A 25,838-nucleotide genomic window follows, 5' to 3' on the forward strand; every position below is an offset into this window, starting at 1 on the left:
GACATGACATTTATGATATAAAATGTATGTTGATAAGCTGGATTGTGCAATCATATTATATATTTACAGAATATATTATATTTCGTTCTGTATTCGCGCGTAAGGTGTTAGTAGTTTGAAATGAAAAGAAACCAAAAGGGAAAGGGGCAGTATATACGTTACCGCTGCAACGCAAGGTGCTTGTACCAATTTGACGAAGCATGATGGATTATACAGCGGCTCGTGTAAAAAAAAATTTACATTCACAGAATAAATTATCATAACATTGTCTCGAACGTGTGCGCTTTTGGCACATTTTACATATCAACGAATCCGTCAATCGATTAAATGGATTTTTAGGACCTTTCAATGCCTTTTATTCGTGACGTATATTTTATTCGTAACATGCATTTTATTCATTTTGAAAATACTCGATTCTTGGAAATAGTCTACTATACATGCGCTTTAGCGAGGTGAAACTTATTTGAACATCGAGATTCTTATCAAAAGTATCTGATGGCTTAGTGTTTGTGTGATTGGAAATTAATAAGAACGTAACCTGAGTATGCCATATTCGTGATACTTTTATATATATTATTACGATACGTCTATGCGAACGGAAAGGCTTGAATAATCGTTTAGCCGACTATTAACACCTTCTATGAATAACTTGTATCGAGATCGATGTTGCGCTAAGAGATATATCGATTTTCGTTACGCCTCGTAAGATTCAAGTCATGTAATAGGCGTTCAGCCTCTATAACTCTACCTTCTCAGATACATGTCTTTGACATTATCTGTAGCTTGGACTATATGGATAAGATTAGATCATATAAAAATTATCGCATACGAAACTCTATGATTTTTAATTTTACATAAAAAAGAATCAATTTGTTGGATAATTACACTTATAGATATATTGATTAATATTACACAATAAAAATCGATTCAAAAAATGAAAATTAATGCACAAATAATCATCTTTTAATGATCTTTTATCGAAAGATTTTACTTCAATTTTTCGTTTTTCTGATTAAACTTTGGCATTAAGATGACTAAATTTATTAATAAAAAATATATAATTTATAAAGCTACATTTTGTTTTTATTTTGACGAAAAAAATTGCAAATTATTCAATTTCGTTTTAAGATGAAATTTCATATTCCTATTATTAATTATTCATATTATTTTGCATAATAATGCATTTTTAACAGTGCAAGTGAATATTTGTAATAATCATCACTTTCAAAATCATTTTCCACGATCATCGACAAAAGACATATTTTACGCAAAGAAATCAATCACTTGGGATGAATGTTGGAACTGTCACTGGTATGCGATTACTACGAGAATAAATCACGGGTGTATATCGGGTGTATATCGTGTAGGAGTAAAATTGCAAATAGAAATTATTATGATTCATGTGTTATGCAATATAGTGTTAGAATAAGGTGTGGTATGCATTGTTTAAAGTGAAAACGATAAAAATAATTTTCAAAATGAAATCGATAGAGAGAAATTTATTTTTAACATTTAATTATTCGTATGATGTGTCAATCTCATAATTTAAAAGACAACGCAAGTTTTTCGATATTTATTAAATTGCGGAAACGCCGTATACAAGACGAAACGTTCGAATGTAGGATAACAAAATTGGTGGGGACTTCTGGATAGAGAGACGCATGCGTAAGCGCATAAACCGAACATCTGCCACGTGCGCGGGCGGCGCATAGTGCGTAGATCCGTTGCGTGGACTGAAATCTCGAGGGGGAACATCGTGGAAAGCATGGCCGCATCCGCCATGCATGTGCGCAGCCGCCTGAGGGTTGACTATTTTTTCGTCCATTTTCAGCTCTAATATATCGAAATATTAATTAATGGATAGGCGTAGAAGCCATTATAGCATCGTGTTTATAAATAATGTCTTATCGAATTTTATTGCATTATATTTATGAAGTCCATAGACCCAGAGGATCAATTTTTTTTACGGTGATATAAAATGGAATTTTTTTTACTATTTAGATACATTCATTAAAGATAATGCTCCGAATATATATTTATCCAAGAATTTTTCATGCTATATATGATGAAGGTATTTTATTTTATAAAATAAATTTTATAATATAAAATTCTTCTAATTTATTGAAATTATATATAGAATGTAACATTATATAACCGCAAACAAATAAAAGTTTAGAAGTTTAAATATTTTTTATCTTCATCAAATCTATATAAAAGATTTAAAAAATTACCGAGATAATTTTATAATTATGTAACATTTAATTTCAATTATGAATATATGTAACATAAGTGAGAAAGCGAATTAATCTGTTTTATTTCTAAATTGCTCAATTTTAACGGTAAATTATATTGCGATTATTATCACGGCAAACTCTTATTCATGATTTTAACAGATTATAATTAGCATATATAACTTTTCAACAAATATACAAGAATGATGGAGATAATGCAGTTGGTAAAAAAATGATAGGTGTAATCGATAGAACGCATTGCGTCAATTTCCTCTTCGATTCGTCAAGGATTGCCTTGAGGGGAAAAAATAATATCCGACTATCTCCACGCGTGGCAATAACCGTGACCAATTTCTCCCGAAGTGGATTTGGAATTAGACGCGGGAAGCCCACTTCGGACCGTTCCGGATCGAGCGCTCCGCGATTCTCGAAAACTCCTCGTCATTCCTCTTTTCAAGAATAACTGCAAAAAAATAAGTTTGAATTATAATTCCCTTTCCTTCGCGTCCTTCTTAATTTCGCTAGAAAAACTGGACATTTCGAGGATTGTAACAGGGAACAAATGCGCGAAGGATCAAAGGATTTTAATAATAATAAATTCCGCAAGAGAGAAATTATGCCCTGGATTCGTCCTAGATTCGCCCTGAATTCGCCATTCATTGTAAAATTTTTGTGGACGCTATTCTCGACTCCTCACTACATCCCAAGAAGGAATCAATATTTGGAGCTGTGCGTGTTCCGCCATGTTAGTCCAGCTATGCCCAGCCAGCAGCGGCCCCCATGGGGGATGTGCCTGTGAGGGCAGCTGGCGAGGCGTGTATGGGGTTACAGGGATACTCGGGGCCATGACTTGCCACATCCACCCCTGTAACACGAGCACGCATCATTACTCATATCGCGGCTCGTTGCACGCCACGGATTCGGGACGAATCCAGGAGGGCACTTTCAGGAAGCCTCGGGATGAAAATAGGCGGCAACAATAGCCGCGACGTCGTGTCTAGCTTCGTGCCAGTATAATACGTAATACAAATACATAATCGCGCTAGCATAAAGTATACATAGTACAAAAATATATATATTCATCGAAATTAGAACATTTTTAATTTGTATGAAAGTTACTTAAACGATATAAGAGGGGCTGAATGTCAAATGATGAAAAGTAAAGACGACTGTTTGTAATAGAAAGCCTTTCCTAGAAAGTATTACTCATTTGCACTTATATATGTCTGCAATACACAGTTGTAGGAATGGGAGAAAGTATTCGACTTTTGAGACAATCTGTGTACAGAAATTGCACTTTCACACATATGTTAAATATATAGATCCCAAAGAAACTAATTAGCTAATTGAATTCCGAATTCCATCTTCGTAAAACATATATTCATTGAACGTACAAGTGCAGATTAATAATATTTGAAATTATCTTGCGAATATATCTCGCTAATACACAACATACGGGCATTATCTATAATGAAGGCTGACATTGATAAATATAATTATAATAATGTATTATGTATGTTTCTCTCACATAGTACTCGCGAACCGAGTAGCGATTCAAATACCGATCGCAACATCCGGCGTAATTATATCTGTCCAGATTGGCGAGCCGACTCCAATCCTTCGTTCGAGCGCTTTAATTAATCCCTCCGTTAATCTCACATTAATAAAATGGAATACAGTGTTGCTATAGAGCGCTCGTTTTAAAGCCGCGTCGACGTGCTCGACAAAAGGGCCGGATTCCTTCTCGACGAGCACAAGCGGCTGCTCATCCGCTTCTTCGCCATGTCCTTCGTATATCTCAAACGTTTCAATCCTATCGGCGGATTAAAACATTAACATAAAACTCGTATTAGAGTCGAGCTGCAGAGTATGTTGGAGATGACGACAGTCGCCAGTAACGATGAAAAATTAAGTTTGTAGCACCTTCTTCTCTCTCGTCCTTCTCTTGCTTTTAGCTTTTCGAACTTCTCGCCGCCGTACAATAGAGCTTGTCTACAGTCTGTAGAAGTCGTTACCTGGTTGAGATCGCCTCTACGATTTTGTGAGGTTTTTTGCAAATCATGCTAGTTCTATAAGCGATCGACGTGCCTCACCGCTCGTCGAAACCTCACCGAATTCGACTTTCGACTTCTGCTACCGGATAATAATATAATATGGTCGCTCTTTTCAAGAAGAAATTTTTTTTTCATCAGCTGCGCAGTATTCATGATGGTAACGACATTTTCCAAGTCTCTATTGTTATCTAAAAGAGTTATGAATTAGTAGAAATATCAGAGTTTTTCTCGAAGGTTATGCATCTTCTTTTTTAAACAAATGCATGTTTTATTAAACACATTTTTTCTGTTATTGATAAATTATATTGAAATGTAAAATGTTCTCGACTAAGCCGGATAAAACACAAATTCAAGTGTGGAAAAGAATGCAAAGCTAAACATTAAATAAACAAAAGACCGTACTGCAGAGACACAAGTAAGGCACGTTCTTGTGGTGGAATCGTGTTGATTTAGGATAGATATGTATCAGACCGCGTGGGTTAAGGTCAGCCTGTCACCTGAAGTACCATTAGCCCTTTCTAGACACCCTCTCTGTTCTACCTCCAACCTGTCATTAATGCATCAAGGTATTTTTTGTCGATGGACTTTCCTGAGAATTTCTTGCGAACAATAAAAGTAACAGCTATTTTGTATCAATGATCAGATATCGGAATAGATTGAATAGGATGATAGAAGAAATAATGGCGTACCTGCATACTTACTCAGAAAATATATACATTTATTCGCGATTTTATTACATGAATTATTATAATTAGTCTGATATTCATTATTTTTTAGAAATCTGATAAAAGAAAGTATCTATTAAGAAAAAAAGTGTGTAACCTGTTTTATTCTAGCATCATTGCCTTTCGAAATAGACAAAACAAATAGGCAAAGAAAGACAGTCATGAGAGATTTATTGGGAGGGTGCTATATTCAAGCATATAGAAAATATAAATAAATATAAACATAGAAATATTTGAGAAATATTTCTTACGAAAATGAGTGACGTTTTAATCAATAAAGATATATAAATTTCTCCGTTTATTCAAAGGAAACGAAAGTTCTTTCACATGTGAAGAAGGTGATAATAGTTAGAGATTGACCGATTTAAAATCTGTTTTGTCATGTGGGTTACTATGTCTCGCGGAAGAATTTGTGCATCACCACAACTTGCAACAAAGAACTTTGGAAGTCAGGTCGAGATATGTTATAAATCAGCAATTACGAATTAGATTAACATAAGAGAATCAACGTACGATAATAAAAATTTGTTGTATTAATATGCGTTTAACGTACATAAACAAAATATTGCTATTGGAAATAATTTTTGTTGGAATTTATATTCTTAAGAAAAAATTGAACAATTTGCTGAATTTACATATAAATTTATACTTTGAAATTATTTCTTGTACTAAATGTTATGAAGAAAAGTTAATTGTTAAAAAAATTAATTTAGAAAATTACATACAAAGTTCAAGTTTTATTTAAAATAAAATCAGAACGTATAGTAAATCTTCTTACGCACAGAGCGCATTATATTCTGGATATAAAATCACGATAGCATCTCTCGCGGAGGACATTTTTCGCAGGCCGACACTCGACTTTTGCAAAGTACCCAATAAATCGTGAACTTTATTGGACAAGCGACGTGTTATACTAAAATATTCCTTACGAGCTACTGTAGTTTGCTCAGCGTGGTTTATACACACGGCAAAAAGCATACCTGAAGGAAGCACCGTCGCGTCGCGTCTGGCCCTGATATGACGGAGGACGACAAACCGGAAGGAGATACGTAACGGGAGACGAAGTTTTCGGAAGTTGAAATGAGAAAAATGCACCTTCTAAGCATGACTTGACTACCGCTCTCGTGGCTCTCGTAGTGGACGCGTGGCCATCGAAAAGTGCAAGCTAGACACGAAGAGAAAACGTCATACTATGAGGTGGCAACAATGCTCATTGACGGGCACCACCAGATCGAGAATGACTTGTACGTATGAGGTGTTAGCAAGGTTTCTGACCTCGTTTTCAGAATTCCTCCTTGGGTATTAAGGCTGTTTAGGCTACCTTACTCTTTCGTGACATCTTGATGAAACAGGAAATTTCAGATCTAATTCTGTATATCTTTCTTGATCTGGTTTATCTTACTGTTTGAATGAAATAATCGCGCGCATTTGTTAAAATATGTTATATATGATTTTCTAATAAACTAGAGAAATTTATTTTTGTGTGCATAATTGTGTTTTCTTAATTCTAAATTATGCACTTTTACTTCAAAAACATGAATCTATTAATTGCAGCGATAGCTATATATTACGTTGTTTGATGTAGACCCTCGTATTTACTTTCACGATTACCGAACCGTGTCATGACTTATTCACGGATCTGCAAACTGTTTACTCGAAAAGAGAGGTGTGACATCGTTTTTGTGAGCGTGTTCGATTACGGTGGAACATCCGTTGTCTGAGCGATGACCAACGTTTTTTAGTTACCATTATTCCCTTAATTATGTTACCTTACCTTACCGTGAATTTCGACGCTCGAGTTCGTTTTACAATTGCCGGTGCAACTCACGTCTCATTGTTAGTCGGCTATCGATGTCCGTAACTTGTAAAGTGTCCGCAACGTAACCGTGAAAACACTCAAATTGTAAAATTCAATTTTACTTTATTATACTATTTTTTCTTATTTAATGAGGAAAAAGTATAAGGGAAATTTTTTTATACAATATCAAAATTATTAAGCGTTATATCTTTTGGAACGGCTTATTATTATTGATATGTGTATACCACTATTCCGCTCAACAGTTCATATATTATTTTCCGGTGATAAGAATGATGAAAAATTTATCTTATCGTGACATTTTATTAAGTGTTACGAAGTAATTACCAAGTCAGATAAATGCTGAAGGAACGAGTTCAGACCACTTTCCGACGGCGTACTGCTTTTGAATACGCTATTGAATACCTCTTATTATGTTTTTAACGAGGAAACGAAGAGAAAAAGTCAAAGAGAGCGCGTTGGTGTCAGTTGGCGTTCCGGAACGAGTCCAAAATATTGGCGGAATATTGGAAAGTACAAGTTCATGCAACCACTATTATTTATCGGCTGCATAAGGTGTTTCAGGCTGCGTTCTTCAGGACAGTTCTACAGGATTGACTGCATATTGTTACGTTACAGTTTTGTCGATAGCCCTATAGTTCGTTCGCGGTGGCGTATTGGCAGATACAATGATTTGCACTTATTGGTTAATAAATCAGCGCTATATTTGCCATTAGATGGCAATATTCTTCGACACATTCATGATGAAGTGACGTTGGCATGGTAAATTGAAATAGCGTCATATTCTTCTGGGTGGTTTAAATCGATTCGCGTTATAGCTGCCTATAGAAAACGGTGCACCATTTTTCAAATATTGATTGTAAGAATCAACAATGAATAATGAGCAAAATTATACTGAAGATCGCGACAATCATTTGCGTTCAATTCATCTGGTGTTTTACAGACATCGAAAACATTGATTGTACCGAGCAATTATTTTGAATTAGTTTTAATTTATAAACACGCTCGTATTTTCTAAATATTATTTATGTAAAGAATATATTTGAGAATAAAATATTCAGAGGGAAGTAACGTTATTTATCTTTTGATTTACAGATTTTGTTCTAATTTTATTTTTTCGACTACTTAAGGGAAATTGCTGAACTATAAATATAATTGTGATATCATCAAAAATTGTCGCGATGACAAAATTTACACATTTATCAAATATCTGGTGTCACTGTCAAGCAGTGTAGAGTATAATGTGCATAATAAATATACTGACCGTATCGGTGGCAATTATGAAATTATTCCAATACATGCCAGCTGATCTCGAACCGCATTCGAATGAAAGTGACGACACAAGAATAAAGGGTATCAATGGAGTGAGCATTTGACAGGATTTAGATAGCATCTTAACAGCGGTGGTTTACAAGCTTTATCATCTGGCGGTTTTAACCTAGTGACTGGCTCTTAGAATGGCTAGTCACTGCAAGGGCTAAATAGGCATGTTTATACAAACGTACAAAAACAATGCTAATACTAAATCATAGCAATAAAGGATCTCTATATTTACAGATTGCCGTTGTAATTTTTGTCTTCTTCTGCTGATATTTATTACATAAAATATTGTATAGATTAAAATTTAAATTATCCTGCAAATGCACATGTTCCTATCATTCAAAATACAACATATTTAGTAATTGATGCTCGAAATCAAATGAAATTCTTGATGAGAATCAACCTTTATATACAATAACTTATGTGCATATTATTATATTTAATTGTATGTTATTTTATACGTTTTTATAAAATTAGTCTTTTAATTAAAATTATATTCAAATTTAATTAATTAACAGATAAGATTTGAATGATTAAAAAATCATTTGATCTTCAAAGTAAGTAACTTTAAAAGAGATCGCAACCCCTTATTCATGTTTTTTCAATTCAAATATCAATATAAGTAGGTCTTCTTACGTTTTTCGATTTTCGTATAATGTACATAATTATCTCAATCCCGGAACAAAAAAAATGAAAAATGGCATCTCGTAAGACCAATTCCCATTGCGACCGATATTACGACAAACGCTATTGGAGCAATTGGCGCGGTCTTCGGGACGAGAGGGAGGGTTGCTAAGTCGGGGGATGATTCGGGGCTATGCCAAGGCGAGATGCACCCCTGACTAAGCCCGTGGCACGGCAACGTCGAGCGGATCAAGCCCGGGTATACGTTCCCGGGTCGCAGTGGGGAGCCGGAGAATGGCATTACGGGTAGAGAGACCTTCCCTCCCTTCCCATCTCGTCTCAGAGCCGCGCATTGTCTGGCAGCCATATTGGAGTAACAGCCAACCCCGTCGTGATTGGTCCGTTTTTTAACGGAGAACCCGTGGCTTGGCACAATACCCGACCAGCCCGTGGTTAGGCAATGCTTGGCTATACGATAGTCTATCAGTCGACTCCATGCTGCGCCCGTTTCGAACTCGTCTGTCGGCGGTACCCGAGTATCATGACTCTCCTCAAGATCGGATTGTATAACACAGAGGCGATCCACGCCACGAGGCGATAAAGGGAATGCCCTGTTCAATCCTCAGTATAATCCGTGTGCATCGAGTTTTCGCAATTTCTCCTCGTTGAAGGTCTTCTTGGAACGATGATGATGATCTAAGATCATTCATGCGATACAATATCAGTGTCAAAAGTCTAAAGGCGTTAAAGGGACGCGCTGAGGATTAGCCTGTACCTTTGGAATCCCGGATACGGATAAGTTGTTTGCGTAGCAGAGAGAGAGAGAGAGACATTCTGTTCTCCATCAGAATATTCGCTATGAAAGATCGATGCTTCAGTTGGAGAACGATACTACTATTCGAAATGCGGAGCTGTAAATGAAACAAAGTGCTTAGTGTAAGGGCATAAGCGTATTCTGTTAATTGCCCGCGATTACAAAATAGTTTAGTGACTGGAACATTGTCGCTGTGGTTGTGGTTACTGTTGTGAAACAGCGTTTTGGATTACTTTCCGGATTCTTCGACGATATTAGGATCTAGTAAGTAAAGGTATGTATAGAGAAGCGTCAGGCGGTTGTGTTTATATCGTATGGATGCACGACTTGAAGGATTGCATAATGCGAGCACGTGTAGTTGCTTTGACGGCAATTTATCTTAATCATTATTTGACAACAAAGATGCGACATGTCAATGATAATGTTTACGATAGAATCTAATTTATATGTCGACTCGATTTATTAATATTAATTTTTTGATCATATATTTGTCTTTGAATATTTTTCAAACATTTTTACAGTACAATATTTTAATTGTATTCTAATTATTAAGAATTAATATTTTTTATTGCATAAACATTGATGATTATAATTGATTATAATTTATAAATATATTTTTTAAATAAGACTGATTTAGTCATGTATAGTCATGACAGTCAATCAAATATTTAAAAAAAGATTGTCAAGTGTAATTATTTTTTGAGTAGAAAGTTTCATGTAAATTTATGCGACGGCAAACTGACAGTTATAATTCTATGATTAGTATTATCTGAAATATATTTCTACAAAATCAACGATATGAAATTCTGCATATTATTTGTGTACTATATATATTACTATATATAGTACTTGTCCAATTAGTAAATTTACAAATATTATTAAGATTTCTGTATTATTACTGCAGCAGTTGCCTTTACCAAAGATTCTTCAAAATAAAATATTGAAATCTACTGAATTATCTTACCGTTATAAGATTTACACGCGGATCACGTTAAATTTCTAATAAACTTCCGTGTCCAGTTAAAAAGATCAACCAAGAAGCTTTTAAAAGACTGAGATATGATAAGACACATCTAGGACGAGTCTGTCCAATTGATCGACCGGTTTGCACACTCGTCCGACGAAATAAGAATCGACGAAACGGCCGACAGTTCGGCATCGATCAGGATTGATGATCGCAATTACAATTTATCGTTCACGGCAGGTGACGCGCGATGATTCGCGCGCTTCTTTGGCTCCAAATGAGACGTCAAATTCCGTTCCGGAGTTAACATCGTAAACCGGTATCGGGAACGTCACCTTTTGTCGAGGGGTGCGAATGAGATCGTCGCAACACACATATACACACACACACACATACACGTATATTTGTTACCCTCAGGAATAGGACAATCGTGCCAGCGCATTCGAGTTCGAGGATTCTCTTCCGGCAACGCGTCGGATACGTTGTTCGCGAACGAATAGGAAGCGGACGAGCAAGCGCTCGTTCCCGGCACCGAAGATCGTCGGCACCGAAAATTCTGTCGAGTAATGCAAGAATTATTATCCAACGCGGCGGATCGTCAGGATGAAGGGAAAGAAAGGAGAGGGAGGGCGGAAGAAAATGGTCGTTAAGCGTGCGCGCGAAATATGAGAAATGATCTGTCGACGTTCCCGTGGCCGTGGAAAAAGCGAACGCGGGCTTCAAAGAAGCCGTGGAATTGAAAAAGCCGGAGGGCCGCGCCATTAGATGCAGCGTGATAGGGCGAATTCCCCGACGGGCTTAACCGGAGGAAAATCTATTCCGACGGTAAAATCTCGAACGTTGAGGAAAACTGAGAATTTACTCTTTTTGAAACAACGATCGCATCAGTAATTGCAACATTAGTTTAAAACAATCGGACGAATTAATGCCTTAACAGTACTCAATAAAGTATACTGCAATTTTATCTTTGAATGTGATAAACAGCACTACAATAATTTTTTCTGAAAAGAAAAATAATTTTATACGTTTATGAAATGTATAAAATATTATATCCGCGTTTTTAAAGCTTACAAAGAAATCCAATGAGAAATATCTGACATATTAATTCTACACTCATCGTAAATAAAAGAAATTCTTAATTTCTAATTTTATATGAAAAAATAATTTTAAAGTTGTTTCATCTTTCTTCTTTATTTAAGTTTAATTTACCTAAAATCTATTCTTTGAATATTTATATTACATATTTATTAAAAATTATTTCTTTACTTATTTAAAAATTATTTCTTATAATTGAAGAATCAAGAGAAATCACATTGAGAGGCATTGGTTATCTTCAGTGTGTACAATAAATTTCTATTGTGGGAATAAGAGCGTAACAAAAATTTTATAAATACCTGTTGATAGCAGAAAGAGAACATCAGAAAGAGAACACGATAATAAAAGTCACAAAAAATTATGCTGCACCAGTTAAAAATTACACTTGTACCAATTACGCAGTGGCACACACTTCGGCGTATATGTATGTGGTTGAAATTTCACCTCGTAATTCCCCCGAGCTTTAACATCGAACGGGAAGGGGCTGTTCCGACTTCCCTCAAATTATAGGCGGCCATTATCGCGCGGTCGGCTTCGCATTTGGGCCAGACAATGGCCGCCACCACTCGTTAATGTAATAGGCATCCAAAAGGTGCGATCTCCCTCTTTACTTCGTACCGGCACCGGCACTAACCGGCAGGAGCCGCGCAGGACGAAAATCCTCCTCTTCTACGGCCAACCTGTCCGTCGTTTCGTCGGGCGGACCTGCCCGGATCCCAGACAGTGTCCGAAAGAGGAATTATTATTTTATGAGATTATTATCTTTAATAACATCGCGCGCTTCGGCTGCGGGGAAAAAAAGGAGTACGCTTTTGTGTTCGATGGAAATGTTCACATGTAGAAGTAGCTCGCTCGAGCTGTTCGATATTATCGACGTTTTGTCAAGAGACCAGGTAGAAATTTTAGAAACTCTTTTGCCTGTAGTCACGTGTGAAATATTGCCATAAATATAAAAGTAAAGCTATAAATGTAAAGTTTGAATTAAATATATCACTATATATTCATGTTGTCTCGTTTAAATTTACAGGTCTTTTAAAAGAATATATTTTTACACAAAAATTGTTAAAAGTTATAGCGTGAGTTAGAATGTATACTCAATTGTATTAATACTATACAAATTATTAATTATTTACAATATTTTAATTTTATTAAATAGTAACGTGTATAGTTATTGGCACATCAACACAATATTCAAATTAAATATCTTTAATCAGCATATAACAAGTAGAAAATAATTTTGTATAGCACATTAATCTTCTATAATGTGCAAAATTATTTTGCAACTACAAAAAAAAATAGTATTTTTATTCGGGCATTTTACATAGATTTAAATGATCGAAAAGAGATGAATAATTTTTTAATGCAAAGTTTTTACTATCTGAATAAAAATGTTATTTATTTGTTTTAAATATATGAAATTATAATACGTATCGCCTAGTTATGCATTCCAGAAAATGTAGATAATTCGAATAGCCTCATTCATGTCACGTTTGCGTATGCAAGGGAAAGAGACGGTGGAAACATTGAGGATTGTTTAAACCAGCAGGTGGATCTTTAACAATATCCCTTTATGCTTCAATTAATTCTTCTCTCTTTTTTTCCAAAAAATTTTACCTGCCTGTTACTAGATACTAGGTTTCAAACGTCACACTTTGTAACGGATTGTTTCTATGGAGTCATAAGTTTATGATACAGTAAAATATTGTGGATTTATTTTTTTCTCACGATCGATTAAATTTCAACTTCCATTGTAAAATAACGATTGATTATTATGCTGCTGAATATGCTGCTTTATTAATAACGTGGATATAACAAAAATAAAGATATTTTAGATTAATAATATAATTTTAGTGCAATAAATATTATGATGATTTGAAAGATAAATAGCTCTTTAAATACGTGAAATAATAGAAATGAAGAGTCACGATTATTCTCAGATCTACGTCACAACTGCAATGATTAGAGAATAATAAAAATAGATTAAGTAATTATTTCGTGTGAATACGCTATAATTAGTATATTTATGAATATTACTTCATACAACTATAAATACATATTACATAAATATAAACATGATTAAAATGTAAACGCGTAATGATCATTGTTCGCTCCAACTTTTAAATATGTAGAAATATGCGAGCGATTTATATCTTCAATTAGTGCATAGAAATATATGGTTACGTTAATAAATTTTTAAACAACAATATAAAACATCACAGTAGTGTTAATTTTATGACGGCTATTTTGTCGCAAATGAAAATTACGGAATGCGTGTAAGGAAATCTATAATAACACTTGTCAATGACATGTTAGAATAAAGTTGCACAATAGAGCGAATGAGAAACATTCCTGGATAACATACTATGCAATCAGGAGACTAATTAAATATTCTCGAGATTGAAATGATCTCTGCGTGAACCTTGCAAATGCACGCGAACTTGTTTACGTTCGCTTATGTTTCATCACCTTGTCCTTTCGAGGCACGTGTATTTTTCACGACGAGCCTATAGCTTCGGAAACGTTTTTTCTTTTCTCGTTGGATTTGTGAATCGATAGCTATCGGCTATCGATTTAGTCAAATATCGTTTGATTCGTCTCCTACAAACATCTGTGTACTTCTTTGCAGGTGAATACATCCTCAGCTCTGGCAGTCAAAACGGAAGTGGAAGTAGCATCATCGAAGAAGACGGTCCGCTTCTCAACGAAGCATCGTTGGCTTTGAACAATCATCCCTTGGCTGACTTAACCGATGATTCTCTGGGTCTAAACGACACTCTAGGACTCGAGCATGACTTTACATCAGAATTACTCGGAAGTAGTCTCTTGGAAAGCGCTGGCGTAGAGGGCCTGCTCAGCAACGATACTCTAGGCTTGCCCGACGAATTTAATCTCGAGGAGGCGCTTCAGCTCGTTGGCCTCGATGAGGCTCAACCAGAGGTTTGTGAGATACCTTCGTATCTTCTACTTGAGAAAGCAACTACATAATTTGAGTCTTCATAAAAAATTCAATTTCGATATTAATAGTTTATCTGTTTTTAAATTTTAACTCGTTAATCGTGAAATATTATCCATTCTATGTCTGTGAATAATTTCCATAATATATTATTTCTATGATTAATTAAAATCTTTTATTGTTTACATTCGCTAAAATTATTTTAGTTTTAATTTCGATAATGATACGTGACACTTTATCTCTCTTATTCCTTGTCTCTGCTTAACATGTAGAATAATAATGATAAAATTATATATAGTTTTTTGTTAACGAACTCTTATTCAACTGAAATCTCTTGTCGACAAAAAAACTCATTAATATATCTTGACACGCTGAGATATTTTTATCGATCAGTATTGTGTTCTTGGTAATACTGTGATCACTATTTCAAGATTGATTATTAGGAAAAACCAGAAGTGAAGAAGAAGAAGAAAGAGGATACTGCCGAAGACTCTGCAAGTGCAGAAGACGAGGCGGCGGTCACCACTTCGAGTAGCGCCGAGGTCGCGAAGTCATCCAGGTGCGAAGATCCCGAGACCGGCGACATGATTCACACACCGCAGTTTCATCATCCCCATCATCCACACCATCGCTCCTTCCAGGTACGTACGACCCTGATTTCATTGCCTGTAGGTTAGAATGTGTACCAGTGCCTCTCATTATTGCATACACAATGTCATCATGATTACGACAATATAATGATTTACAAAGTACACATAAACTCCCTATTAAATATATGCAATGCGTGAGTAAATCAATGAAAGACTATCTTGTCTAATGAGTTGTCTAATGCATTTTCTGAATGAGCGTCGTGGATTATAATCTTCTTAATGATATTCTCCGCTTAATATACTTAAATTCTTCATATTGTGTATACAATTTTCAGAATTTTAATTTCATCCTAAATCGTCTTGCAACAGTACATAGCATTTTGTTACGTTTTAATATGATCGCAGTTTGTCCGAAAAATTGCCCAGGTCGCGACAACATGTCTAGCTAAATTGACTTTTATAGCATCTTATAAATGTTCTCGTCGCAATATATGCGTTTTGAGAAACGATGAAAGCCGCGATGTAGTCGTCGAGAGTAGTCATGGTATTTTTGCGATTTTTCAACATTCCGTTAATGAGAGGTTCGTGATGATACCGCGAGGGGCACCAGTGATATACGAAGTAGGAAACAAACGTCGAGAAGATAAGAACGGCGCGCAAAGCCGCGCAGTTGGAGCGGCGTTTACGGTCCATAAACGGGGACACTCTTTACAGCGTCGACCACAAAAACTCCGATGCGGCTCCATTCCTGTGGTTCCACACCCCCTTACGGGGGCCAGATAATTATACGTCATAAATTAGTGCATTTTAATATAACGAGATGATGGATATATTAAAAACGGATCATTTCCGCAATTCATACCTTTTTTTGAAGAATTTCATTACATATAAACTTTACATTTGTTCTCACAGTAATTATTAATATATTACACAATTATGATGGTGATTGAAAAAGTGTATAAATAAAAATCTTGCTTCAAGGAAAACATTTAAAATTATTCTCGTGGAATATTTGAAGATAACTAGGAGTTTATTAATATTCATTCATTAAAAACATGTTTAAATATGTATTTTTTATGTTTTATTCACTTACATTATAAATCTACTTTAGTATTTCAATTTAATATCGCAATTTAATTACACTATCTTATGGTTTAAATTCGTTGCTTAATCGACAATTAGAGAGTACAAAAGAAAATAAAAATGTCTTTTATGCATTTTCAAAATTTTTATGTGATTGCACTATTTGAACATGCGTGTATGTCTTCTAATTCTTAGAAAACATAGATTTCACTATCTAGCAATCTAAACATGCAATCACAGATGACTATTACTACTTATTTTAGAAGGACGCATTGTGTTTGTTTTTTAGCTAGTTATTGTCGTGTGATATATATTTGCAGTTCGCAAAAGGCTAACTCCTTGATTGTAATTATCACTAGTTTTTGCTTTATATTTTATGCAGCCTGATTGCCGTGATATCACGTCTGAGAGAGTTCATAGGTGACTTACTATCAATGACATTTTATGACTTTCAACGTATAGCTATAACAAACAAGTAATTATTATTTATTTATCAGAAATTTGTCATTTTAACATCAGTTAGCAGTGATATATTCTTGAAAAATAACTGTTTAGTTGCAATGGTCGGTTATTAAGTTAAAAAACTTTTTTGTGATGGATAGATATATTTTAAATATTCCGTGTATCTCTCTTTCTCGAAGAGCTAATTTAAAAAAAAAATTTTTTTTAGTCTTTCATTTAATTTATTCGTTGCTATTCAAATCTATTATCATTCATAGCACATTATTTATGAGACATATTACTTGGCGTGTTCAATATTAAGATTATTTCTTGCTCATTATCGCTTTATAGCGTTATAGAATTTTATTGCACTTGCGGGAAACAAGTTCTACTATTCGAATAGATCGCGTTTATTAGAAAGCCACGCGTGTGAACTCGATGCTTCGTAAATCACCTGTTTTGTTTGGCATTTTATAAAGTATAAATCATGTTTTATCACACAGTATCTTGGCAATGCTACGAGTATAATGCTCGAAAGGCACTTTTCAGTTTTACAAATGCAATAGATATTAAACGCGATGTCGTATTTCCTAAGAAACAAGAATATCATTTTTGAATACAATCGCAAAATCTATGTATTTGCATATTTGTAAAATCATTAAAAATAATAAAAATCAATATACGTAAAATTTATATACAACAGATATTTAAAATTAAAGAAGATTAAAACAGAGAAAAAGATAAAGTTTCTGCTTATATAAAAAAAACAAATAATAATTGTATAAAATATATTATTTGTTTTCTATAAAATATGCTATTTGTTTTCACATTAGCACACAAATACTAATGTTTATTATTAACTGATACAATGATATCATAATGCCATTATTACACTTTTGCACATACAGAAATAAATATGTTATAGAAATATGTAGTTATTGCAGAAGTACGTAATTATTGCATCAGACGCGACAGACCAATTACGCGGTAATCTAAAGATATCATTGCTAATGCAAACATAGAGTTGTATATTACGTGTGTGATAATCATCTCGCTATTTTTTCAACAGAAATTTAAAAACTAATAGTGCAGAGCAAAAAACCAAACTTATCTTTGCCCTTGCTTCTAAAATCATGTGCACGTAGGAAAAACGTGAATATTTTAATGTATTCAAATATGTATGTATATATCAAATTAATTAAATTATACCCCGGATCTCGAAAATATCGTCGGTTTAACGAAGCATACTTGAAATGTAATTTTTCAAGACGAAGTCGTGGAGTTCGAAAACATCAGGGAACTTTTTAGAACGTAAGCAATGCCTCGGATTTGATTTTCGCTCTTACCGGGATATGTAATACAATTCCGTCGGAATCGAAATCACCTCGTTGTAGGACAAGATGATCGTGACAATGACCTACCCAGGTAGTCCGCGGCGAATCCGTCCAGCGAGGAAACGTGACGCAACGCGTACGTATGCAGGACTTCTTCGCGTACACGTGGAGGAACACATCTGAAAAGCCCCGCCAATCGGAGAGATAGCATGAGCCCCTACTACCATGAACCGCGGTGGACGCGATCGCAATGTTTGTGATCCTGGCCGTCGGCGCAGTCCAACACTCGACGGACGACACGCGGTTGGAAGTGAACGCGAATCTTGCGGAAAAGTCAGCTACACGCTCGCCTGAGAAGAAGGCGATCTCACCAGTGAATGTTCGTTAGATAGGTGTGATAAGCAGTTCCGGGAGGTTCCTCGAACTGAGTGCGATTCTACCGATAATGTGGAATTGTTCTTCTAGTTAAGAAGAAGTAGATCCTGTAGTAGACGCCTTCTTGAAGATACCAAGTTTCTCGCCCACGTCACCGGAAGAACACTCGTACAGTCAATGAAAAACTGATTGCAAAATGAGAACGTTGAACTATCGCAATCAATTCATCCCAGCCTTATTTATTTAGCATAAAGTTTCGCCTACGGTTTCAGTTCGAAAACATATGAATACTAATCCGATGAGTAATACATCGAATTTATATGCAAGATTAAACTACAGATAAGAGTGATAAAACTAGTGCAATGACAATCTCTATAAAACGCAACACTTATACGAGATTCGAGGCGATTTGAACGAGGAACCCTTCTCACGGTCACTTTATGAGACCGCCCACGTTGAATACACAAATCTTAGCTTCATGCTCTTCAAGATGATATGTTGTGCATCACAGAGAGAATCGCCAGTGGATAGGATTTTTGCCTGAATGCAAAAATAATACCCTGTAATAACACAATATAGTGCGTTAGTAAAAATCATAACTGATATTAAATTAATTAAGATTTGCGACAATTGGATGTGCAATTTTTACCAGAAGGTGGAAGTTCATTGCAGGAAAAAAATATTGTTATAATATTCGATTAATTTAATGTTAATCAAAAATCGCGGCGCGTATCCTGCCTAATTCATATTTCGAGTGAAGAGGGTACACATGAATGACGTGCAGCAAGCCTTCATTAAACCTCATCCGCAAACCAACGAGCATACTTGCCAAGGGAATACAGAATGTTGGAGTCTGATATTGGACGAAGGTCTTTTTCAGGTAGATTACATTAATTGCGCAATACTCATGATAACTAAATAAAAATGCATAATGCGATAACAGATACATACATGCGCGAAGTTGTTGAAGAAGGAGATAAAGATTAGCGCAAGGTCTTGCGAACAAAGTAGGAAAAAAAAACGTCAGGTTATAATAATTGAAAATACTTAACGCGATGGACTGCGTTCGCTGCCATTAATTCTAGAATCATAATATATGTTTTTGCTACTTGAAACAAAGTATATGCATAACTTTTATACATAAAGAAACTCTATTAAAGAATAAAACGTATAAATGTAGAATTTATCGCGATAATAAAGCAAGTTATATTTTATGCAGAGATCTCAATTTTTGGTTTTAAGTAAAAATAGTAGAAACTTGTCACACATATATACACATATATACACATTACTATAACTACGCTGGATGCAAATATTTAAATCTGTAATCAATATTGCTGTCTAAAATGACGTTTTTCTTCATTAATGAATTTCAATTTATTTATAGCATTAATGACTTGTGTGACAGCGGATATCAATGATCAAGTCGCTGAAATTCGTTTTCGTAGTGATTCTTACGTGATCATACACACACATATATTATTTATATATATATATATATATATATATATATATATATATAATATACACACATATATATATGGTCTCATGCGACCTTGCATCCCGCATGTGTAACTGTCATTACAATGCAACCGCCGGCGGAGCAATATTACTCAGCGCGGGTCTCTTTCAATACGTAATGAGTACACTAAATTAATATATTTCTATGCCCGGGACCTTTGCCTACGGAGAAGGATGTGTCGTGCGTATTATATGGAAGGCTTACGCAAGAAAACCACGCCGTCGCCGCTCGCGAGCCATATCATTTTTGGAGCTCCTCTCTCACGCGACCGTCGTATTAACACTGACCTCAGTCACCTGTAATTGCTACGTGTTACCGTATACATCGAGGTACAAACGACGAACACGTAATGCGACTCGCTACAGTCGGATGACACACGTGATCCGACATTGTATCACGTTGGATCCTTTTTTTCGAGGAGGACGGTGTGCTTCTGCGAAAGCGAGTGCCTCGGGTATGTGCGATATCGCTCCAACTTTGCGTAAACTTTTTTTGTGCGATCTACTTCTATCGAAGGCGGTTCATAGTACAGCACACGTGTAGAAATTACAGGTTATTTGCGTTTCAAGGTCTAGGAGATTTGTATTCATTTAACTTTATTGAATATACATACTTGTGCGTGTGCAAGAACTCTGTATTGTGAAGGAGACTTCTTGACATTTAATTGAACTTTATTATATTCTTTATACATCATGCAATAATTTTTTTTTCAAATACAAGTTTTGTAGATCGAGTACTTTTGAGAGATGTCTGAATATGCATAGTAGATTAGATCATATATCTCTGCCTCTTTTTCATAAAATTAACACAAAAACAACATTTGGCTTAAGTTGAAAAAAAACATTTAAAAAATATCAAATCTATGATATCTTTGAGAAATAAATAATTAATAATTCCATTCGATATATCCTATAAAATAAATGTTGTCTTATGAACACTTCAAAAAATTCCGAACCAAAACTCTCTCTAGAAAGCAGATGTGGTGGTAAAGAAATAGGAATTCGACAGGTACCTTCTACCTTTTCATTCGAAATCTTATGATCTCGGAGTCTGAAGAGGTTGAAAGCTCCAAGTGGCCGCAGTTTTGACAACAGTAGGCCCTCCCGGAGTTTTAAGTCGTAATTAAGCGAGCCGACCCGTTACCGTTTCTAGCGGATTATCTCCTATGGATTACCAGTGGCGACTTCCTATTTAAATCGCGAGATCAATATCAATTTGTCGTCATCGTGTCATCGCTCCAGAAATTTTTATCATTTTGTTGAAAACTGTGCCTTGAGCAACAATCGCAATAAATTTCACAATGATATTTACTATGCAAAACTGGAATCCAAAAAGATACAAATTACCGTGTTTCTTTCGAATGTATCTCAAAGTTGTTTCTGCGATTAGCTTCAAGTATAAATTATACAATCATAAAAAAACATATGCACGCGTTTTTACAATTGCTACCTGTCTTATTTAATTATTTGATACGAAAACTTTATTCGTTCTTTGCTGCAACAGGAAAAGCATTTAAATTGCGCAGTAGAGTAGAAGAATTAATTATAAAATAAGTAATTAGTAATTAAGCACATGAGACATGTATAGAAAGTAATGTTCGCCTGCGGGTAACGAATAATGTCTTAGAAGTTCCATAAATAATGAGAGAGTGAATTCGAAGATGTGATAATAATTACTACTACAACATGCACCTGCGGGGCCTGACAAAAACAGAAAGAATAATAACATGAAGAAAAATAATTAAAAATTCTTTGCAAAGTCTTTAAGGATAAAAATGATATACATTTATTTTCGTGGAAAGGAATATATTATTCTCATTTTATGGATCTTTCGTGGAAAGGAATATATTATTCTCATTTTATGGATCTTTTTCTGCAATTTAATCTTTATGAATATTTGTTAAAACAAGAAGACATAAATTCATTAATTATATCAGAAAGAGTATGAACTATGCATGTATCAATGCATGTATAATGTACCGGTATTAGTTGGAAAATTATCTCGTACACGTGCATTTTTTATTAGAATACAACCACATTAAGTTTTTGTGAAATAAATTATTCAATAATAAATCGTTCTATCAATTTGAAGCAACAAAGTGGAGATCGATAAAATCTTAAGTTTTTTTCTACAATTATGAAAATATACAAAAACTAAATGTTCCTTCTATGAAGATGTGTATAAATTATACATATAAATAATGATTTATTATTTCATACTTATACATAAGTATTATAAAAAAAAAAGGATATGAATGAAATAATCTATATCCTCTTTAAATATTTGAAAGAAACTGGATAATAACGCATGATCGCTAACGATGTGGAGCGTAATCGGTCAATTAAGTAATATCAGCGAGTCAATCATTATCGTCGCGCTATTCGATAATAATGATCGCCTTGCAAAGTCGCGAGGCTCGGTCTCGTAATCGAAGAAGCAGAAAACTACCGGATGACCTTTGACCGTGATTGACGGATTTCTTCGTCGTATATATCTTTGCACAAAGATTTGCTAGGCCCCATGAGCGGCCGGTAGCGCGTTATTTACCATGGCACTTGAATATTTGCTTAGAACCTCGAGCGCTGGAAGAGGGCCCTCCAAGTATCCTTGGACCGCCGAACAATATTTACGCATAACACCGAGTTACGAATCGAGAGGGAAGAAAGTCGGCAGACAGAGGCTCGGAGAGGAGAAAGGGGGCGAACTCGAAGATAAAGGAGTAAGAGAAAGAAGATCGTGAAAGAAGGCAATCCGCGTGGTAGAAACGGAGACGAGGTACGAACGAGGTGGATTGCGAAGTCGGAGAGGAGCCGTAAGACGAAATTAATAAGAGAAACGGGATGCGCGCTATGGAAATGAGAAAGACGGAGGGAGACGCAGATGCCGGTCGGACATTAGGATACACTTGTGGCGATAGCTGGAGAACTTGGCGCGAGCGCAAACCCATGATAACCCACGCCAGTATGCATTAATCCGATGACTATGAATCCGAATGAATCATAATTAATATCTTTGTCCATTAGTCGTAAGATTACATTGGCGATCACGGGTAATGCGCACGTCTTTCTCGTGTATCTTTAATTACTTACGTTTTGCCGGTGACGCATTACGGAGGTAGTCGTTTCCGGCCATCCGACGGTGTGTTTCAAAATGGTACACGTAACATCCGGCATTTATTGAGTTCGCGATATAATTAAACGGTAGAAATTGTCTACTTGTTCACACATTTGTATGATATCTTTTTCCTTCAGTTTAATATCGATTTCGTCAAAATGTTTAGTTGAATGGTTTGAATTATATCTAATGATTTTAATTTAAATTAAACTTTTAATTTAAATCTAACTTTTAATTTAAATTAAATTAATACTTAAATTAATACCTTCTTAATTTAAATAAAAGTATTAAGTATTGCTCTATTAAACGCATGTATAATGATTTACATAATTTTAAGATAATTGCAATCGTAACTCGACTTATTCAGTTATAAGTCGCTGTAATGCAAACATTCTCCATCTATAAAATTTTATCGCGCTGCAAACGTATGTTGATGTAAAATCGTTGATGCACGTCAATTTTAGAAGTCTCGCGAGAAAGTTAAGTTTTTAGCGCACTTCTGTCGCCCATAAATTCCTACATACGCGCACCCCGACCGGGCAATTTTCACCAAGAACCAAGAAACGCGACGGGGCGTCACAGTCCGTTCCGTTCGCCAAGATTCCAGGCAGCTGCTGGACTTATGCGCTGTGAAATGCATAATGTGCCTCCGCGCCAGGGCTATCTAGGATGTGTGAAACGAATTTCTGTCTTCGTATGGTCATTGAGGCCACGCGTAGATGCATCAAAGACAACAGACGCGACAAGATATCGCTTGAATGCAGTGCTCCGATGCAATTTTCAATGTTTCGCGTGATTTTTTTGATTAATTAAAATCTCTTAGCATATGTACAATCGCTATACGTATGCTTGAATGAGATCGAGTGATCAAAGATCGAACGATCCTATCATTACAGATATTTGTATATGATTGAGAGGGCCTGGGAAAAGTTTCTGACTTGGAGGAAGAGAATCGGGAGATAGATAAAATATTTTTCACATACCGCGATGTACATAAAGGGTGAGGGTTGAATCCGTATCCATCAATATTTTCATTCACAACCTTCGTGACAGAAACGAGCTTTGCCAGCAGTCACGTACGAAAACACATGCGACGTGTTGAGGCGAAAAGTAGGTAACTCGGAGTAACTGATCGAGGACCGTAGAGAGACCGGTAGGTTAACGATGGCGATGGCAGGTGTCAAGCGGTTAGTTGATCACTGTCAAATAAATCGAAATAGCTTCGTTGCCGCTCGTGCACATCGTCATGTTACAGGCGAAATAAAAACAAAATTGCAGACACGCGATTCTAAAAGAAGAGACTGATCGCATTTTATAGCACTTTAAATAGAAAAAAGAAGGAACATAATATTTTCTAGAAAGCAGATTTATGACGTAAGAAACTACGACGATAAACCTGCCAATTCAAATATTTATACAACTTGTTTTATTAATAACTATCGGTAATTATCTCTGAAGCTACGTGTTGTTTCAAATATCTAAGGAACTTATTATAATATTAATGAAACTCATCTCAACATTTCATTGGAAACATCTCGATTAAAATACGATAAATGATAATATAAATATAAATATGCTGTTTAACGATCAATCAGAGTAAAATCAATTTCAAGTCTGTATCTGTTTTTAAATTCCTCTCTGATGGATTTAATAAAATTACGATATTAATGAATACGAGTAGAAAAAGAGCACATAGCTGCAGAGGGGTAAAAGGGGATAAAGAGGGGGAGAGAGAGATCTCGGAAGAAATCTAGCGAGTCCTCGACAGCGCGTTTCAAACATCTGCCAGCGCACAGATATCTTTCCTCGCAGCCTCTCGCAGATTCATACGATTCTCCGCGTGAAGCGAGCGATCGCGTATACAGACGCGAGGTACGCACGTGTATGTACGTGTGCTGCATACGAGACTATACGTACTGTGTTGTGGTACATAAATCATAAGCGCCAGTAAGTGGAGGAATGCGACATAACGTTCGTTTATCGTACTCGTATAGATACCGATTCGAGACGCGAGTTCGTCGGAACGAACGCTATCTCGAGCAACCTAAGCGGCCGTTCGATAATTCATACTTGGTGCATCAAATCGCGAAAATAACAGTCTATCGGCCCGTCGTACGTGACCCGCTGGCATTATAATTTCATATTTTACGTGCAAGATGTCTATATGCGAGCAAGTATAGCGATGCATTCCTTGAAGTAAGAGACAAAAGTTTGATAATAAACCGCCAATTAAACAAGCTCAAGTCGATGCACCATCCAGACAACTCCAGTTCCTCGTCGCAGTAGACAGCATCCGTTAACCATCTCCGTCATGGATTAATCCGCCGCGAGCTATAACGAATCCCGCGTATCCCGGCGATGATTGAAAACTGGAAATCGCGTCCGGCAGAGCGACGACGGAAAGCCTGTCGCACGTCGTCGCGTCGCGGACGGTAATCGCCGCCTCTTTTAGCGAGACGAAAGGAGAAAGAGAGACAGGCTTAAACGCGGCGCGTGCTTTTTTCTTCTATAACTCAATCACGGCCGTTACGTCGAACCAGGATGAGCCGTAAAGTCCGGTCATTAGAAACGCGCGGTGCGCGTCGCGTCGCGCCGTACGACAAATCGCCGTGGAACAAAAGTCTTCTCCGGCCTACATTTCGCTCGCGCAGGCCGGCAGATGCGCTGACAAGCGAGAATCACCTTAAAGGCGTCGCGCTCGACAGATTGCACCGGCTCGACTCTGATTGATGCGCCCGCGAACAACAATCCAACAGGCCCGGCGCGCACAGCCAGCCAACGGC

General features: G+C 36.0%; 1 protein-coding gene and 1 long non-coding RNA gene across 7 annotated transcripts in view; one reads left to right on the forward strand and one right to left on the reverse strand.

Annotated features, from left to right (window-relative positions):
* Cnc (NFE2 like bZIP transcription factor cap-n-collar) overlaps nt 1-25,838 on the forward strand; it is a 100,830-nt gene that overhangs the window by 45,490 nt on the left and 29,502 nt on the right. For all 6 annotated transcript variants that reach the window (XM_083078039.1, XM_083078036.1, XM_083078038.1 and 3 more), the window contains exons 4-5: nt 14,270-14,580; nt 15,040-15,237. In XM_083078039.1, the coding sequence (XP_082934165.1) occupies nt 14,270-14,580; nt 15,040-15,237 (509 nt within the window). The remainder of the gene's footprint in view (nt 1-14,269; nt 14,581-15,039; nt 15,238-25,838) is intronic.
* Nucleotides 1,753-24,256, reverse strand: LOC145959310 (uncharacterized). Its single transcript, XR_014434975.1, has 3 exons — nt 24,039-24,256; nt 2,415-2,694; nt 1,753-1,833 (listed from the first exon to the last, which is right to left on the reverse strand). It is a non-coding gene; the product is annotated as an uncharacterized LOC145959310 (long non-coding RNA).

The sequence above is a fragment of the Camponotus vicinus genome, unplaced genomic scaffold (genome assembly GCF_025532165.1).
Source record: "Camponotus vicinus isolate PSW18456_S1 unplaced genomic scaffold, iyCamVici1.0 SCAF_1, whole genome shotgun sequence".
NCBI lineage: Eukaryota > Metazoa > Arthropoda > Insecta > Hymenoptera > Formicidae > Camponotus > Camponotus vicinus.